At 35.1% G+C, this 19,860-nt stretch overlaps 1 protein-coding gene across 1 annotated transcript; it reads left to right on the top strand.

Moving 5' to 3' along the window:
* Positions 1-632: 632 nt before the first annotated feature.
* LOC106055864 (uncharacterized) lies at positions 633-13,447 on the top strand. Its single transcript, XM_056006923.1, has 9 exons — positions 633-1,103; positions 3,390-3,587; positions 4,938-5,163; positions 5,449-5,619; positions 6,377-6,536; positions 7,428-7,558; positions 7,824-7,931; positions 11,208-11,361; positions 12,123-13,447. The coding sequence occupies exons 1-9, from the start codon at positions 1,006-1,008 to the stop codon at positions 12,251-12,253; spliced, it is 1,377 nt and encodes a 458-aa protein (XP_055862898.1). The 5' UTR covers positions 633-1,005; the 3' UTR covers positions 12,254-13,447.
* The last annotated feature ends 6,413 nt before the right edge of the window (positions 13,448-19,860 follow it).

Genomic DNA, 19,860 nt, shown 5'->3' with positions numbered 1-19,860 from the left:
TTTTGGAAAGTGAATTTAAAAAAATAAATAACCTTAGATGAAAAATATGAAGCGCGCGCGCCTGGCTGACTGGTAAAAGGCTTGGTTTTAGCGGGTTTGAAGACCTGGCTGGGATTTTTAATTTCGGGATCTTTAGGGCGCCTCCGACTCGAGTCCACACAGCTCTAATGGGTACCTAGATGGCATTATTTGGAGAAAAGTAAATGCGGATGGTCGTTGTTCTTGCCAGATGACATCCTCGTTGACCGTGGGCCACAAAAACAGATGACCTTTACATCATCTGCTATATAGATCACAAGGCCTAAAAAGGAAACTTTACTTTTATAACAAAGTAGAGTTAAATAGAGAAAATAGTCTAAAATGAAAAGGAATTTAGCGACAGACTATATATAATCAGCTTAAACAATGCATGATATTCTACATGTATGTGATGAAAACTTGAAGATATTTATTAACAGAACAAAGTGACAACTATTAAACTCCATCTAAAAAAAACAACAACAAAAACGAAACAGCCTATCTCTCTCTCTCTCTTTCTCCCAGTGAATAAACAAATTTTTTTTTTTGTCTATTAAACATGACCTTTACTGCCTCCAGGGGTCATAGGTCATAGAAAGAGTTCAAAATAAAATTCGACTAGTTACGTTAAATCTCACGCAATGTCTGCATCTACTACTGATCTACATCTAGATCTAGACTCAAATTAAACTAAATTAGATCTAAGCGTATAATTCAATGACATTAGGCTGCTAACTAGACTAAATAGATCCAGACAAAAGTTCATTTTGATATTCTTCGTGATTTTTTTTATCTATCAGAAAGAGAAGCTTTAACTTTTTAAATAATTATTTAATACTGCCTATGCCTGTTCTGATACTCAGGATACTGTGATAGTATTCATAATTTATTAGATCTAGATTAGTATAATAGACAAAACTAACTCAACATAATCCTATTATAGTAGGCCTAGACTGTAGCCCGTCAGGAATTCAAGTTCTATGGGTTATGGCTTGCACTTTTCTTTCAAAGCCAATATGTTATAGTTTCAGTAATCAATTTGAATTTCAAAAAAGGAATGCTTTAGCACTATTATGGTTTATGAGGTAGATAAAGATCAAGATCATAATATAACATAATGATAAATCATCATTAAAAATAAATGATTATCTTGTTATCTAGTTAACTATATTGTCTATATATGATTGTAATTGTAGTCAACAGACTTGTTTTAATTTGATAAAGATTTGTAACAAAAGGTGGACATGGGCATCTATATAAATATATAAGAATGCTGGCAAAGATTAGTAACCATATATGAAATTTAGGCTGCCTGTTCCTGTGGTATGTGCTTTGGACTGGTTTGAACCCTGCCTGCTCAAACATGCTGCGATTACCTGTCATCTTATCTTATCTTATATAATACAGACGTTACTTCAAAAAAGAAGATGATTACGTCCTATGCGTCATGCATTTAGTCATGCATATTAACCAATGACTTAAATTCAGCCAAGTCACTGGTTTTCCTGGCTAGCTCAGGCAACCCATTCCATGCTCTAATAGCACTAGGGAAGAAGGAGTGTTTGTACAAATTTGTCCTAGCATATGGGATGAGGAATGTGCCTTTATCTTTGTGTCTTTCAGAGTATTTTATTAAATTTTGTTTTTGTATTTGAAGATTATGGTTCAGTGTTTTATGTATGATTGCTACTTTACTTTTGAGCCTTCTGTCCTGAAGGCTTTCTAAATTTAGTGATTTTACTCCTGAGGGAGGTTTGGACTAGAATGTATTATAAATTATCTTCAAATCTGAAAGAACATTCGAAATATTTAAAACAATTGAATCTACAGACTTTTTACAAGTCATTTCTAGAATGTGCCAGAGTAGCACAAGGCTGTTAGCAATACTGTCAGTTTTGAAATGCACTGGCATGGTTTGTTGCCATTTCAAATAACATTACAACATACAAAATATTTGGCTTTCTCTTTTTGACACACTTAATGTTGAAGTTATAAATATTGAAATAGATATTTCTTTAGTAATAAGGTTAAATTTAGCATTCAATGACTACTGTGGCATAAGAAAAAAAAGGGGGTATTGCTCATATGTAAAGTTTAAAAAAATGTGATTGCAAATGTATACAAACACAATTGTTGAGAAGCACATTGATTTTTATGCCTAGAATCTATTTCAATAAACATATGTATACATATTTTAGAAAAAAAAAATTTAGCCTATACAATTCTATCTCCAAAGCAAATGAAGTGGGGGTGGGGAATACAGAGAGAAGGAGAAAGTAATATTGAAAACAGTAAATTATTAAAGAGTGAATCAGATTTCTAATATATTACAGAGGATTATTTTGGGTGTAGGGGTTAAAATATTTTCCAAGTTGTTTTTTTCCTGTATTTAGAATTTCAAAAGTAGGCCTATATAGGCTTTACTTTTCTGAGGTGCCTGCAGCACAATGTCCTGCTATTCTTCTGACTAAAAGAAAAAAACAGTTTATATATGCTAGGCCTATTCTCTGCACTTTAGTAAAATGGAGCCCAGTTTTCAGCAGGAAAATAGATCATGTGAAATGTTTTTGTCACTTGGTGATGCATCAAGGTTGCAAGAGAAGTGAAAAAGAAAGTTTACTTACACATTGGCTTCTCCAGGATTTTTTACACAGAATAGTAACACATGTAAAGGGAGTTAATTAAAAATCTTATGTTGTTTCTGCTACAATATTTTCAGTTTGAAAATCTATATATGGAGAAGGCAAGTTTGTTTCGGGGTCAATAAATCAATCTGTATAAGATACACGCTTCATGTTAAGTCTACTGTTGTGAATCTGTTATGAAATTGTTTTGTAAGTGTGATCAATCTTTTTCATGATTTCTACTTGGAGAATTAGAAGCCAAGGTGGCTGAGTGGTAAAGTGATTGGCTTCCGAAACAGGGGGTCCCGGGTTTGAATCCTTGTAAAAACTGGAATTTTTACTTTCAGAATCTTTATTACACTCTATTGGGTACCTGACATTAGTTGGGGTAATTTAAAGGCAGTTGGTCATTGTGCTGGCCACATGAAACTCTCATTAACCATGGACCGCAGAAACAGATGACCTTTACATTATCTACATTATCTGCCCCAAAGATCACAAGGTCTAAAAGGGGAACTTTACTTTGAGAATTAAAGAATTTTATTTGGTAGAGAAATTCTGAATTATCTATAGTTTACTTTTGAATTCTAAGAAGATATATTAACTACCCATCTTTCATTGTTGCAGTTTTATTTGGCTTGGCCCATAGAATTTGGTGAATGTACTTTGCACTATTTTGCTTAATTATGATTGAAATGTTTCTTTATAATCAGAGTTTTAACATGTTGCTGTTATGTTATTTTTAAGATCACTATCAAAAGATGCCAAGAATAATGGGCAAGCCAGACGAAAGACTTTGGTTATTTTAGGAACTGGTTGGAGTGGCTATAGTGTGTTGAAGACCATTGACAAGAAGTTGTATGATGTCATCGTTGTTAGCCCAAGAAACCATTTTCTTTTCACACCGCTACTGGCCAGCACAACTGTTGGAACTTTAGAATTCAGGTAAAAGTAAATATAAATAAACAGGGAATGTTGTTATACTGGAAATTCTACATAGGGCTCAGTGCAGTTAAATTGAAGATTAGTATTTCCTATGAACTTTAAGTATTTTTACCTTTCGTCCTTTAAAAAAATTGTTGTAATTTAAAGTATTGCCTCTGCCAGTGGCAGGACAGATGGGAGGCTGAGACTCACAACAAACTCAGGCAGATTGTGACGGATGTCAGGTGGCGGCCCACATCTAAGGGTCTGACAAGGCGTGGTAGCACGACCATGTCCAGATTTAGGATTGGCCACACCTAGATCATGCACTCTTTTGTGCTAAAGAGAGAGAAGCCCCCACTTTGTGAGTACTGTGATTCTCGCCTCACCGTGGAACATATCCTCATTGATTGCCCCAGATACTAGAATGTCAGGGAGAAATTTTTTAGAGCACACAACTTAAAAACACTGTTCGACAATGTCGACCCTGGGAAGGTAGTGGGCTTTGTCTGGGAGGTGGGGTTGTCTACGAAGATCTGATTTTTTAATTGTGAACATATAATATTTACATAAGACTTTTACCAAATTATTAAATTTTTACGACCTTTACTATTTTAACTGTGAATAGACCTTCATTTTTTAATGATTTAACTGTATAGAATTTAGCCCTTGTTATATAAAGGGAGAGTGATCCTTAAAGGATTACGGGCACGACATGGCCTAAATTGTGCAGATGTGCCTAAACTCAAACTCAAACTTAATAGAGGCTGGTGAGAAGTCATCAAAATAGTTTGTAACAATTTTTCTTGTTTATGCTTGAAGCATCCGAAAAAAATTATTACACTTAATACATAAGTATTACATATTATTATTGAAGATATAGTCAAAAAAGGTTAGCAGGGTTTAATTCATTGATTAACATGCATGACTAGATTGACACATGAAATGTGTAGGACGTAATTATCTTCTTGAACGTCTGTAGTATATAAGATAAAATAGCATTGAGATGGACATAATTATCTTCTTTTTTTGAAGTAACGTCTGTAATATAAAAGAAAAGATAACAATGAAATGATTTTTTTGTTCATTAATCTTTTTCATCATTTTTACTAATAAATTGCTCTCTGTGCTTTCATGCATGTTTGGAATTTTTATACATTTAATCCATAAAAAAATTTAGATTTTGTATGCAGTAGAGTGAATGTTTCTCAAGCTTATTAGGAGTATGCATGGATGCATTATTTTACATTTAACATAAATTGCAAAATTGATTTATATTAATGACTACATTGGACAATATCAGAAAAGTTGTACATTTTTTATTGACTGTTAAAAATCTGATATTTATGGTTTTTTTTTATCTTGCTGTAGGTCCATCATTGAGCCTGTTCGCAACACAGGGTTCAGAGATTCCACACACTACCATCTCTCATACGCTACTAGTCTTGACGCAGAGGCCCAACGTATTCACTGCACTAGTGTTTTAAAACCCAGCCACCAGTACAGTTTGCATTATGATCTTCTTGTTCTTGGTGTTGGTGCTCTGACTAATACATTTGGAGTTCCTGGAGTTCAAGACTATGCATTTTTTCTAAAGGTGATTGTCACCAATATTAGTTAATTCCTTGTATTACTGGTTTACTAGGTTTTCTCTTATCACGCTTTGTAAATGGCCCTTTGATTTCTGGGTGAATGCTACTGTAGTTTCTTTTTGAAAGCATTTAATATTTTTTAAAAAGTTGTTGGACTTGAATTTGAACTGGAAGGCTCAAGCCAATACACTGGTCACTGTGCCAGTGCAGCATATATGAACATAAAAGAAGGTTTTATAGTTAACTATTGTTAGGTTTTTTTTTTAAATCTTTTTTTTTTTATATTTTAGGAGGTGGCTGATGCGAGAAAAATTCGCAATCGTATTTTAAGCAACTTTGAGTTGTCAGTTCAGCCGAACATTAATCCTGATGAAAGTAAACGATTGCTGCACACTGTCATTGTTGGTGGTGGGCCAACTGGAGTTGAGTTTGGTGCAGAGCTCTATGACTTTGTTGAACAGGTAAATGTGTTTTAAAACTGGTAAGCACTTATTTGCATGCTAAAATGTCAGTAATAAATCAGTTACTTTATTATTTGAATTACATTTAACTACTTTTAAATACAAAGTAATTATAATAATCATCATAACCAGTCCCTTAACTTACGTGGTTGGGCTGCTGTGATGTTTTGGGTAACCAAATACCTCCACTCTTCCTGGTCAACAATTGTCGGCAGATAATCATTATTTCATGTTGTCCAGCCAGTTTTTCTTTGGACAACCTTCTCTTCATGCTCTCTTCACTGCACTTAGAAAGATGACTTTTAACAGTGAGTCATGTCATACGATATGACAGAATCAGCTCAACATAATGTGTTGAGCAATAGTAAAACTTTTGAAACACATCTTTGTCCTGTTTTCCATTTAAAATTTATTGGTAATGATTTACTTTGGCTTACAAATGGTTTAGAATACGAATTTTCTTGAATCAGCTAAGGAGAACAAAAACTTAGCAGAGTTTAAGTCTCTAATGAGCATGCATGACAAGATTAACACACAAGATAGGCAAAGGAAATAATTGTCTTATTTTTTGAAGAAATTTCTGCACTTTATAAAATAAGATTTCAGAATGAATTTTGCATTCTGCTGTTTTTAATCAGAAAATAATTGACTCATGCAAAGAATATTTTAGGCCAATGAGGTCATCAATATCTTTGAAAATAGTTTCTTTCACTTTAGTTCTGGTATTTAACTACAGGCTTATGTATCATATTTGAAGGATGTGGTCAGGCTGTACAAGCAGAAGTCCGATGATATCAGAGTGACATTGGTGGAGTCCAACAAGATACTTTCATCCTTTGACTCAAGGCTGCAAGCGTTTGCAGAGAAAAAAATCAAACAAAGGAAAGGTTTTAACATTGTGCAGTCATCTGTGACAGGTATCAAGACATTTAATGAATTTTTTAATATTAAAATATTGTAGGCCTATTTATCGGATAATTGTAACCAAAAAAAAAAAGAGTAGTCCAAATTGCATACATTTTGATTCTATTTTATGCGTAAGCTACTTATCCTTTTTTTTGTTGAAAAACTTGCTTCTTAAAATCTTATCTTATAAATTATGGTATATATGTTCCCACCAAAATGAAAATAATTACAATCTATGCATATCCTTGTGTAAATTTAGTCAATTTAGAGACAAACTCTAACAAGTTATTGGTTTTCCTGGCTGACTCATGCAACCTGCTCAGTGAAGAATATTGTATATTCTGAGGTCCTGCATGAAAGTCTCTATCAAGCTATACGAGGATGTCCCTGTTTGCACTTTCCTCGTATTGATCACTACTCTTGGTATTAATAGCTCTTTTTGACAGAGAATAAGTCCCGCAAACTTCATGTGACGCTTTGTCACAACCTCACCAAGTGTTCGACTCCCAGTTCGGCATTGGATTTCCTTGTTTGAGACCAGATCTCTATAAATGACTCCTAAAATCCATCTTAGCCATTATATTTGAGGCCTTAAATAAAAAAAAATAGTATAGGGGAGGCAAGCCAGTCTTATGGTGTACTAAGGAACACTTGGTACTTTGTATGCCAATGGGCATTAAGAGTTAACAAGAGGAACCTTAAAATAGAATGGCAATAATAAAATATCTTTGTATGGTACAAAGGCCTGACATGTTTTTAATTTTTATCAACATAGAATTCCTCAAGGATTGCTCTTTTTTATGCTTCATATTTATCTCAGTTATCAATCAACCAAATAGAATTCTAGTTTTTTTTCTGTATTACTCAATATCCCCTTTCTGAATAAAAATTTCAAATTTCAGAAGTGGCATCTGACAGTGTGACCTTAAAAGATGGGACTGTAATTCCTTGTGGTCTTGTAGTATGGAGCACTGGTTTGGCACCTAGAGAATTCACCAAGTCATTAAAATATGCTAAAAATAGATCTGGACAGGTATTGGTTTTGCATAGCAACCAGCAAAGCACATTGCTGGATTGTTATTCTAATATTTGTTATTTATATATTATTTGTTTCTCATAACACCCTGCCTTCTTAATTTGAAAATGTTGGTTATTTTGATTATAGCATAAATTGTAAAAAGAAACAAAAAAACTCCTAAATAGAAAGAAAATAGTAATAGTTTTTATATCAGATGGAAGGATGAATGACAAATTATGTACATTACATTTTTTTTATGCTTTATATTGTTTTGTGAAAGGTTTTGACTGATAGATTTCTTCGAGTTAAGGATGAGCCGAAACAAAATGTCTTTGCAATTGGTGATTGTGCTGATATTGAAGAAATGTCATTGCCCTGTACAGCTCAGGTATATTCTTGCATTATATTTTTATTGTTAGAGAACTTGGAAAGTAATCTAGGTTTTTAAATCATTTCCCTTTCATTATTCAAAGCAAAAGAAACTATATAAGACTGGAAAAAAATAATTTTAAAATCTTTTGTGTCTTGTAACATAGTAGTTTGCATCATACTGGTTCTTTGTCGACTTCCATGCATTGGCTGAGCTGCAGTGAACATAAAAATCTTTGCAAAAACATCTAGCAGAGTGGGTTGGGGTTTTGGTAGCTGAAGTGGAGCCCCAGGCCTACTTGTGGGCAGACTTACTTAAATATATTTCATACAAATTTATTACCTAAAGCAAATTATTAAGTGCTCTACCAACATCTTAGTGAGTTTACTGGCCCCCCAAAATTTTTTTAATGAAGAAGTCTTTGTTTGTTTTACCAGTTGGTAGCATAGTGTTTTTACAAAGCTTATATCAGCTGTCTGTTTGGTACAAATTTTGAGCAATCGAGTTGAAACTTTGCACAATTATTCATTGCTCCTAACAAAACATGAATTAATCAAAGATTTACCAGTTAGATAATTAAATAGTGGACGTTTTTTTACAAATAATTTGCTCGTCCATCTCTTGTATTTGGAATAGTTCTTTTGTGTTCTTTTCTTGCTTTTAGCGACTTTTCTATCATTCTAGTCATGAAAATATCTTCTATGAAATGGTGTTTTTTTTTTTGGTTTGATGGATTTTTGTAGCACTAATTCATTTCAAATACATTTACAATCTTTTTAAAAAGTATTAAGATTACATAGTGTTAACCTGAGTACTATTTATAGCTCTGGGGAATGACCTTTTAGTGACCTTTCTATCATTCTAGTCATGTAAATATCTTCTGTGAAATAGTGTTTTTTTGGTTTGATGGATTTTTGTAGCACTAATTCATTTCAAATACATTTACAATCTTTTTAAAAAGTATTAAGATTAAATAGTGTTAAACTGAGTACTATTTATAGCTCTGGGGAATGACCTTTTAGCGACCTTTCTATCATTCTAGTCATGTAAATATCTTCTGTGAAATAGTGTTTTTTTGGTTTGATGGATTTTTGTAGCACTAATTCATTTCAAATACATTTACAATCTTTTTAAAAAGTATTAAGATTACATAGTGTTAACCTGAGTACTATTTATAGCTCTGGGGAATGACCTTTTAGTGACCTTTCTATCATTCTAGTCATGTAAATATCTTCTGTGAAATAGTGTTTTTTTGGTTTGATGGATTTTTGTAGCACTAATTCATTTCAAATACATTTACAATCTTTTTAAAAAGTATTAAGATTAAATAGTGTTAAACTGAGTACTATTTATAGCTCTGGGGAATGACCTTTTAGCGACCTTTCTATCATTCTAGTCATGTAAATATCTTCTGTGAAATAGTGTTTTTTTGGTTTGATGGATTTTTGTAGCACTAATTCATTTCAAATACATTTACAATCTTTTTAAAAAGTATTAAGATTAAATAGTGTTAAACTGAGTACTATTTATAGCTCTGGGGAATGACCTTTTAGTGACCTTTCTATCATTCTAGTCATGTAAATTTCTGTGAAATAGTGTTTTTTTGGTTTGATGGATTTTTGTAGCACTAATTCATTTCAAATACATTTACAATCTTTTTAAAAAGTATTAAGATTAAATAGTGTTAAACTGAGTACTATTTATAGCTCTGGGGAATGACCTTTTAGTGACCTTTCTATCATTCTAGTCATGTAAATTTCTGTGAAATAGTGTTTTTTTGGTTTGATGGTTTTTTGTAGCACTAATTCATTTCAAATACATTTACAATCTTTTTAAAAAGTATTAAGATTAAATAGTGTTAAACTGAGTACTATTTATAGCTCTGGGGAATGACCTTTTAGTGACCTTTCTATCATTCTAGTCATGTAAATTTCTGTGAAATAGTGTTTTTTTTTGGTTTGATGGATTTTTGTAGCACTAATTGATTTCAAATACATTTACAATCTTTTAAAAAAGTATTAAGATTAAATAGTGTTAAACTGAGTACTATTTATAGCTCTGGGGAATGACCTTATAGTGACCTTTCTATCATTCTAGTCATGTAAATTTCTGTGAAATAGTGATTTTTTTTGGTTTGATGGATTTTTGTAGCACTAATTCATTTCAAATACAATCTTTTTAAAAAGTTTTAAGATTAAATAGTGTTAAACTGAGTACTATTTATAGCTCTGTGGAATGAAGGGGTCTACCAGCTTTATAAAACTGTGTACTGTAGGATCGGTCAAGCTATATTGTATGGTGATCTAAGAGAAAGCAGGAGAACTGTAGGTTGTCCACTTACCACCAGATACTGCTGCATGCAAGTGTGACTTGAAGCTCTTCAGAATCAACACCAACAGTTAGGATAAAGAAGCACCCTGGATAGATCAACACGGAGAGCAAGCATAAAAGAAGGGTCCTAGACTGCAAATGGTGTGCACACCAGAAGTAGGAAGAAGGCTTAAAATGCTTCAGTGTCTGGTGATTATAAATGCCAAACCTGTGACTGCAGATGTGTATCTAGGATTGACCTCTTTAGTCACATGATTAGATGCAAAGGCAAATCACTGTCTCTCGAGACATAGAGTACTGTAGGCAACGTCACATCATTTGCCTAGCAAACTTGTGTGTTATTACTGCTAGTGTCCTAAATAAGTGACAGTATTAAAGTTATAGACTAAAACTTACTATACCATCTATGGTGCACATGTATGTTGCTTATATCACATTTAGATAGCGAGTTTTTCTGGAATATTTGTCAACTTAGCAACAAATGAACTACAAAGCATGGTATCGGTACTAGGGATCTTGTTTGCTCATAGTGCAACATACTGCAATCTGATTCGGTGGATACATGTCGATGTGTTTTTGTTCTTGCTATAACTATTCTGTCTAATGTGGATGATGTGTCAATGTGGATGATGTGTTAACATGGATGATGTGTCAATGTGGATGATGTGTCAATGTGGATGATGTGTTAATGTGGATGATGTGTCAATGTGGATGATGTGTCAATGTGGATGATGTGTTAACATGGATGATGTGTCAATGTAGATGATGTGTTAACATGGATGATGTGTCAATGTGGATGATGTGTCAATGTGGATGATGTGTTAACATGGATGATGTGTCAATGTGGATGATGTGTTAACATGGATGATGTGTCAATTATTTAGTTGGAGCAGATCCACTAAGATTTTATTTTCCCTTTTTTTAAATCCTTGTCTTCATTGTATGACAACTTTGTTTGAGCAGGTTGCAGAAAGAGAAGGTCGCTATTTGACCAAGTTTCTCAACTCTAGCTGTGATGAAGATAAAACTGGAGCCTTTGAATTCCAGAGTCTAGGCATGTTGGCTTATATAGGTCGCTATCAAGGTCTCAGTGATACTCCACAATTAAAAATTAAAGGTTGTAACATTTTTTTTTTCTAAACAATTTATTTTGTTTCATGCTTTTAAGTTTCATTTCCTTAAAGTAAAAAAAAAAGTTCCTCTTTCAGACATTGAGATCTATATGGCAGATCATGTTAAGGTCATGTGTTTCTTTGGCAAATGGTTAATGAGCAGGGTGTCATGTGGCCAGCACAATGACCAACCGCCTATGCTTTTCCCCAACTATTGTCAGGTACCCATTAGAGTTTAGGTGAACTCAGGTAAAAGTAAATTCAAGTTCCCCTTTCAGACCTTGTGGTCTATAGGGCAGATGATGTAAAGGTCATCTGATTCTGTGGCCTACGTTTTACAAGGGTGTCATGTGGCCAGCACAATGACCAACCGCCTTTAATTTTCCCTAACTAATGTCAGGTACTCATTAGAGCTGGATGGACTCAAATTCACCAAAAAATCCCGAAAGTCATAATCCCAATTTTCACTGAGATCCAAACCCAGGACCCCAGGCTCAGAAGCAAAGAGATTAAGCACTCATTATTAGTCAAATAAAATATTTCTATAACTATACATAGACAAGTGATTTTTGAGTTTGTTTTAAGATAGGCTTACAACGGCTTTTAAATTCTTATTGATAATTTAATGACATGAAAAAAAATTGCAATGTCTTTGAGTGTATACTTATAAACCTAATATTGTTTACTCTAGATGTGAACTAGATATTGTGTTGACTTGTTATGTTGTATTGTCTGCTTATGCTTATTGTGTTTAATACTTCTAAAGGGGTTGCATCCTGGTTTCTTTGGAGGTCAGCCTACTTAACAAGACTCGGCAGCTGGAGATTAAGAATGCAGGTCCCTCTGGACTGGACCAAAACATTGTTGTTTGGCAGAGATATTTCAAGAGTGGAATAAGAAGACCAGTCCATTAAGTCATTACTTGATGGTAGCCAAGACATACTTAACACTTTACATTAAGCTTATCTGACTCAAGTAAGGACTAAAATAGTTTAGTTAAATAAATATAGGCTAGTGACAAATTGTGGAATATTTAAATATTTATACATATTTATGAAAATCCAGACTCTATTATTGTATTTCATGCAATTTTAAAAGAAATTGTCCCGACTGAATGATTCAAGTGATTGCTTCAAATGTATATGCTGTTTATTTTTTTTATAATTTATATAATTTTTTTTAATGCTATTTTTACACTAATGAAATGATTCACACTATAGGCCCTCTTATCTTTTCTTTGAACTCATAAGGTTTGTACCATTTAAAAATAAAATATTTGCTTTGCTTCCTTCATCGGAACAGTCTGAGAAAGACATTTTCTTGCTAATTAATTTACATCCAAAATCAAATATATATATTTTGTTTTTCGTTTTATCCTCGAAGCTCAAATACCTTTATTTTTGCATCCTCCGCTGAAAAAGCTTTACAGCCCAAGTTGGACTATCTTCTCTATTATATGCATTTTACTTGATTCTTGCTCTGGTAGGTTGTGTTGCTGTTCAGAAGTCTGAGATTTGTTCCTTTGTCAGATGATGGATTGTTTTTTTAATTTATTATTAGAAACAGGAAATGATCAGGAATTGGAAGAATGACAGTTCTGTGTTTTTACGTAAATGGTAGAATAAAGATTTTCCTTTTTTTTTTCATAATTCTAGATCTAGTAGCCATGTGGAAGCATTATACTGGTGAATGAATTGGTGAAAGCTTTGATTTTTCTGTTTTAAATAGATATACATGTTGTTTTTTGTACAGTTATAGATAAATACATATGTTATTGTGTTTCTACATTCAGATTTGTGTTACAATATTGAAGTTCAAACGGATGTTTGTAGGTTTTGATATTTATAGAGATATTTGTACAGAAAATGTTACAATAGCTAAACCATGATTCTGTGTCATTTAGCAGACCTTATATTTTGGATTTGTTATTTGCAATAGTGTGATCATATATGTAATGATAAATTTGAAATTATATGTATATGAAGTGTGATTTAGTAGTACATAATTTATATATTTATATACCTACTATATCTTGTTATAGAGATGATTATTTGTCATAAATAAACGACATAAAAAATTACACCCAAAATATTTCAAAGCTGTTTAAAACATATTTTTACAGAAATATATACTTTGTAATGTCATGAATTCTAGTTCCTAATGTCTGTGCACGGTACTTCGCAAAATCAGTGTGACAGAGGCCCTGCATGGGGATTTCCAATGCTTCTATCTTGTAGCACACTCTTTGAGGCAGGGATTTTCTTGTGCACTGTACTTCACAAAATCAGTGTGACAGAGGCCCTGCATGGGGATTTCCATTGCTCCTATCTTGTAGCACACTCTTTGAGGCAGGGATTTTCTTGTGCACTGTACTTCGCAAAATCAGTGTGACAGAGGCCCTGCATGGGGATTTCCATTGCTCCTATCTTGTAGCACACTCTTTGAGGCAGGGATTTTCTTGTGTACTGTACTATGCAAAATCAGTGTGACAGATCGAGGCCCTGCATGGGGATTTCCATTGCTTCTATCTTGTAGCACACTCTTTGAGGCAGGAATTTTCTTGTGCACTGTACTTCACAAAATCAGTGTGACAGAGGCCCTGCATGGGGATTTCCAATGCTTCTATCTTGTAGCACACTCTTTGAGGCAGGGATTTTCTTGTGCACTGTACTTTGCAAAATCAGTGTGACAGAGGCCCTGCATGGGGATTTCCATTGCTCCTATCTTGTAGCACACTCTTTGAGGCAGGGATTTTCTTGTGCACTGTACTTCGCAAAATCAGTGTGGCAGATCGAGGCCCTGCATGGGGATTTCCATTGCTTCTATCTTGTAGCACACTCTTTGAGGCAGGGATTTTCTTGTGCACTGTACTTCGCAAAATCAGTGTGGCAGATCGAGGCCCTGCATGGGGATTTCCATTGCTCCTATCTTGTAGCACACTCTTTGAGGCAGGGATTTTCTTGTGTACTGTACTTCACAAAATCAGTGTGACAGAGGCCCTGCATGGGGATTTCCATTGCTTCTATCTTGTAGCACACTCTTTGAGGCAGGGATTTTCTTGTGCACTGTACTTCGCAAAATCAGTGTGACAGAGGCCCTGTATGGGGATTTCCATTGCTCCTATCTTGTAGCACACTCTTTGAGGCAGGGATTTTCTTGTGCACTGTACTTCACAAAATCAGTGTGACAGAGGCCCTGTATGGGGATTTCCATTGCTTCTATCTTGTAGCACACTCTTTGAGGCAGGGATTTTCTTGTGCACTGTACTTCGCAAAATCAGTGTGGCAGATCGAGGCCCTGCATGGGGATTTCCATTGCTCCTATCTTGTAGCACACTCTTTGAGGCAGGGATTTTCTTGTGCACTGTACTTCACAAAATCAGTGTGACAGAGGCCCTGTATGGGGATTTCCATTGCTTCTATCTTGTAGCACACTCTTTGAGGCAGGGATTTTCTTGTGCACTGTACTTCACAAAATCAGTGTGACAGAGGCCCTGTATGGGGATTTCCATTGCTTCTATCTTGTAGCACACTCTTTGAGGCAGGAATTTTCTTGTCTACTGTATCATAATTGAACAACCAATGAACACATTAAAAAAAGAATCTTCCTTACTGACGGAGTAATGGGACTTGAGAAAGATGACAAAGTTTAAAAGCACATTCCTCATCCCATATGCTAGGACAAATTTGTGCAAATGCTCTTTCTTCTCTAGTGCTATTAGAGCATGGAATGGGTTGCATGGGCTAGCCAGGAAAACCAGTGACTTAGCAGAATTTAAGTCATTGGTTAATATGCATGACTGAATGCATGACGTAATCATCTTCTTTTTTTGAAGTAACGTCTGTATTATACAAGATAAGATTGTAATTGAAAAACAAATGAGCACATTAAAAGAAGAATCTTCCTGATAGAGTTATGGGACTTCAAAAAGGCGGCAGAGTTTTTGGCTAAGGATGGCTGCTGGATTGGAAGGTTATTCTTTGAACTGTTGTCACAAGGTTCCAAGTTAAAAATTGCCTCTCATCCTGCGGAAGGTTTGGGTTAATTAGGATGTAATAATCTTTATTTCTGAAGGAATTCCTGAAACTTGTTAAACTAAAAACAAATCCTGATTTTTGATTGCTTGACATCTATCACTCAGCAGGTCTTTGGATTATGTTCCTCAATTTGATAAGAAAATTGGTTTCCCTAAAAGCCATATCAAATTTTGAGCTTACCAGCCTAACACAAACATCCAATATGCCCCGTCAAATGTGTATTCAGCAGCTGAGTTGAGAGTAATTACCAAACTACCAATTGACTCGGCCACTTTTCACTTTAAGTTGGAGGTCTTAAAATGTAGGCTATGATTATAATTTGTAGTAAGTAGGCCTATGTAGATCTGCGTGACGACCTTAAAAAGTAAAGTTCTCCTTCCATACCTTTCGATCTATGGGGGCAGACGATGTTTCTATGGCTGACTGTTAACGAGGGTTTCGTGTGGTCAGCACTGTATTAGACTTAATGTCTATCAACCAATAACTTTATTCCTTTTTACTTTACATCTCTATCGGCACGTGCTGTCTCCCTAGCACTGCACTGATCACCGAACCATTTCTAACAAAGTCGTATGTAATGGCTTTTCTTTGAGTCTCACAAGGGCTGCGGGACAAACATTTGAGACTCAATGAAAAACCATTATTGAAGACAGGCGCAGAAGGTGGAAAGAAAACTTAGACCGCCAGCAGACAACGTCTTTAAATGCAGAAATTGCGGGAAATTATGCAGGTCACAACTAGGATTGTATAGTCATGTGAAACATTGCGCTCATCCTTAATCTTCGGAATCGAAGACATTGCCTTTATGTTATTATTGTTATATTATCAATTAGGATGTAAAAACAACACTGCTGTTTAAATTACAACTCATTTTTTTATTGACATGACAAGAAAGTGAAAAAACTAACAGGAGACTTCGATACACACTGATAACACACTATAGAAAAACATGCGAGCAGGTGAACATACTGAAAAGTAGGACAAGGGAGACAACAAGTACACAAACACACATACATACACATAAATGTAACAATTATATAACTCTTTTTAGCAGTACACTCATACAAATACTAATAGTAAAGGTCAAATAGTTTGTCCATACACAATCACACACCATAACACTACTAGTCACTCAAGACACACTATCACTAGTACATATATATATATATATATATATATATATATATATATATATATATATATATTTAATAAAATACTCAGAAAGACACAAAGATAAAGGCACATTCCTCGTCCCATATGCTAGGACAAATTTGTACAAATACTCCTTCTTCCCTAGTGCTATTAGAGCATGGAATGGGTTGCCTGAGCTAGCCAGGAAAACTAGTGACTTGGCAGAATTTAAGTCATTGGTTAATATGCATGACTAAATGCATGACGAGTAGGACGTAATCATCTTCTTTTTTGAAGTAACGTCTGTATTATATAAGATAAGAAGATAAGATATATAATGACCAACCATAACTAATGTCAAAGACCCTTTAGAGTTGGGTAGACTCAGGGGTGACTAGAAAATAACGAAATTCAAATTCGGATGTTCTTTGACAGTTGAAAATAATTTACTTTCTAATCCAAACCTCCCGCAGGACGTTTGAGGATGGCAGCCCGGGACCACCGAGACGTCTGAACGACAGTCCAGCGCATACTGCATGACTAGGCAGACATCCAGTATGTCAGTTTTTCTTATCTGTAATTCGATGTGTGTGTATGTTACAATAACTAAAACTCGAGAAACAATCGACCTATATTATACACTTTGTGTGTCTGTGTATGTGTGTCGGTAAACTAAAACGACGGCACAGCGATAAGAACATATAGCCTAAGCCCATGAAACGCGTGAATATCTCTTATGACAAAGAGGCGGCGCAATGCGCAGATGACGTGGTCGCCCACGCCCTTGCGGTCCGAGGAGCCGAGCGCCTTGAAAGTTTAGAAAGCCGTAATAACCAGTTCCCAGAGATTCAGATAAACACTCAAAGCGTAGATCAAGTACAAGAATAGAAATACCTAGGGCTAGGCACAACCATAAACAACAAGCAGGCTTGGAATAAACACTGACAAAAACTTAAACCAAGATACACCAAAGACTTAAAAAGCCTTCCTTAAATTTGACACAGCAATAATTAATTATTTTTTTTACAGCTAATTACCTTTGCCATCTCCTGCAGGTATGGTAATACTTCAGAGGCACAAAGACATCGACTTAACAGACTTAATCTAACACAACTATCTCTTGAAGAATTATTGAATGAAAAATGCCTTTCCAAAGCGTATAAAATCCTTAAAAACAATTTGCACGCATCAAACAACAGTTGGGCCTACACCAAACCCATTAAGGCTAGAAGAGAAAGATATATAAACTCATTTATCCCACTTTCATTCGGGTTGTTTCAAGTTTCACGGTCATTCGTCGTCACTGAAAAAGTACATATAGAAACCCTTCTTCACCGCCGTATTTTTTTTTATACACCTGTCGCATGACGAAAATCATGTCCTACGTAGGCCTACTTCTGTTAGCGCGTAAACCACATTGACCCCTCAACTCAAGAAAACATTAAGAAACTGGAACAGACACAAAATAGAGCAGTGAGATTCATAACAAACGAATATTCACATTTGGCTAGAGTAACACCTTTAGTAAAATCACTAAATTTAGAAAGCCTTCAGGACAGAAGACTCAAAAGTAAAGTAGCAATTATACATAAAACACTGAACCATAATCTTCAAATACAAAAACAGAATTTAATAAAATACTCTGAAAGACACAAAGATAAAGGCACATTCCTCGTCCCATATGCTAGGACAAATTTGTACAAACACTCCTTCTTCCCTAGTGCTATTAGAGCATGGAATGGGTTGCCTGAGCTAGCCAGGAAAACCAGTGACTTGGCAGAGTTTAAGTCATTGGTTTATATGCATGACTAAATGCATGACGCGTAGGACGTAATCATCTTTTTTGAAGTAACGTCTGTATTATATAAGATAAGATAAGATAAGATAAGATAAGAAGACTTTCAGAGAGCACATCGCTTAGGCTACTATGGAGCTGGTCAGTCGGTCGAGGAATGTTCGAAAGTCATGCCCGACGTAGGCCTACTTCTGTTAGCGCGTAAACCACATTGGCTACTATGGAGCTGGTCAGTCGGTCGAGGAATGTTCGAAAGTCATGCCCGACGTAGGCCTACTTCTGTTAGCGCGTAAACCACACTGACTTTCAGAGAGCACATCGCTTAGGCTACTATATGGAGCTGGTCAGTCGGTCGAGGAATGTTCTGGCAAGGATTTTTCCTGCTAATGACAATAAAGTAATGCCACGATATTTAGAGCAGTCGGATTTGTCACTTTTTTTTTAAACAGGTGTATAGTATGAAAGGGACGTCGCGATATAGGTCGGGGGGGGTGTAGGCCTATAGGCCTAATTGACACAGCAGGCCTATAATCGAGAATAAAGTCACAATATTGCAATGAATTCAGACAGTTCCACTCAAGTGAAGAGGTGGTTCTCCCTCTGTTCTCCTGCGTTTGCCATACCAAAAATAAAGAAACGATTGTAATTAAGCTTCTTTATGTAGGCCTAGATTATTTTGCCCTTATAGCGATGAAATTGCTGCCTCTTGATGTCATGCTCCAGTAGGAGTCTCCAAACGGAACTAACTCAGCTCCACAAATCATGTTAATGCTGTCGACCACTTCATGTAGGCCCTACCTATGTGCACACAAAAATGTCCAAAGATGCGTCACTGTCTGAAGAAATAGGCAACCGATTGGCTAAGCCTAAAAGCGTTTTTGGTCTCCTCCAAATGAGAGTTTGGCGAATATGTCTAACAGAGGTGCCTCACTAAAGTGCTATAAAGATCAAATCAGGCACAATTTCACATTCTTATCTTATCTTATAAAACACAGACGTTAAAAAAAAAAATGATTACGTCCTACGCGTGTTCTAGAGGAAACGGCTGGCACCGGATGGTCTTTGAAAAAGACAGCCGAGAGTTCTCAATAATGTCGAGGAACACACACTTGACTCATAGAGGGACTCTTGCCTAAGACAGGCGCAGACGACGAAAAAGATAACGTAACTCCTCGGGCAACGGCATGGTCTACATTAGATGTGTCAAAATATCTTCGAAGTCGAATTCAATACCTATATAGGCATATATTTTTATTGGCCTACTCACCTGCACGTCTTGGATTTCCCTTACACTGGCTTAAACAGATCTGTTTATTAATTTCAACTGTATTCTTAATCAATGTGGATAAACGAAAGTGTTATGAATTGCAGCCGAATCTTTGCAAGCTTGAATACGTGAAAAGGTTCAAAGTAGTCTAGTCCTTCCAATTCTGATTGAAATGAATTAATTTTTTTATCTCTTCAAAAAAAAAAAAAAAAGTTCGCGTAAAAAAAATAAAATAAATTCATTATTAGATACACTTATAAAACCGAAATATACC

Source organism: Biomphalaria glabrata, chromosome 12 (genome assembly GCF_947242115.1).
Source record: "Biomphalaria glabrata chromosome 12, xgBioGlab47.1, whole genome shotgun sequence".
NCBI lineage: Eukaryota > Metazoa > Mollusca > Gastropoda > Planorbidae > Biomphalaria > Biomphalaria glabrata.
The sequence above is the reverse complement of the archived record's forward strand: the minus strand, read 5'-3'. Positions and strand labels throughout refer to the sequence as shown.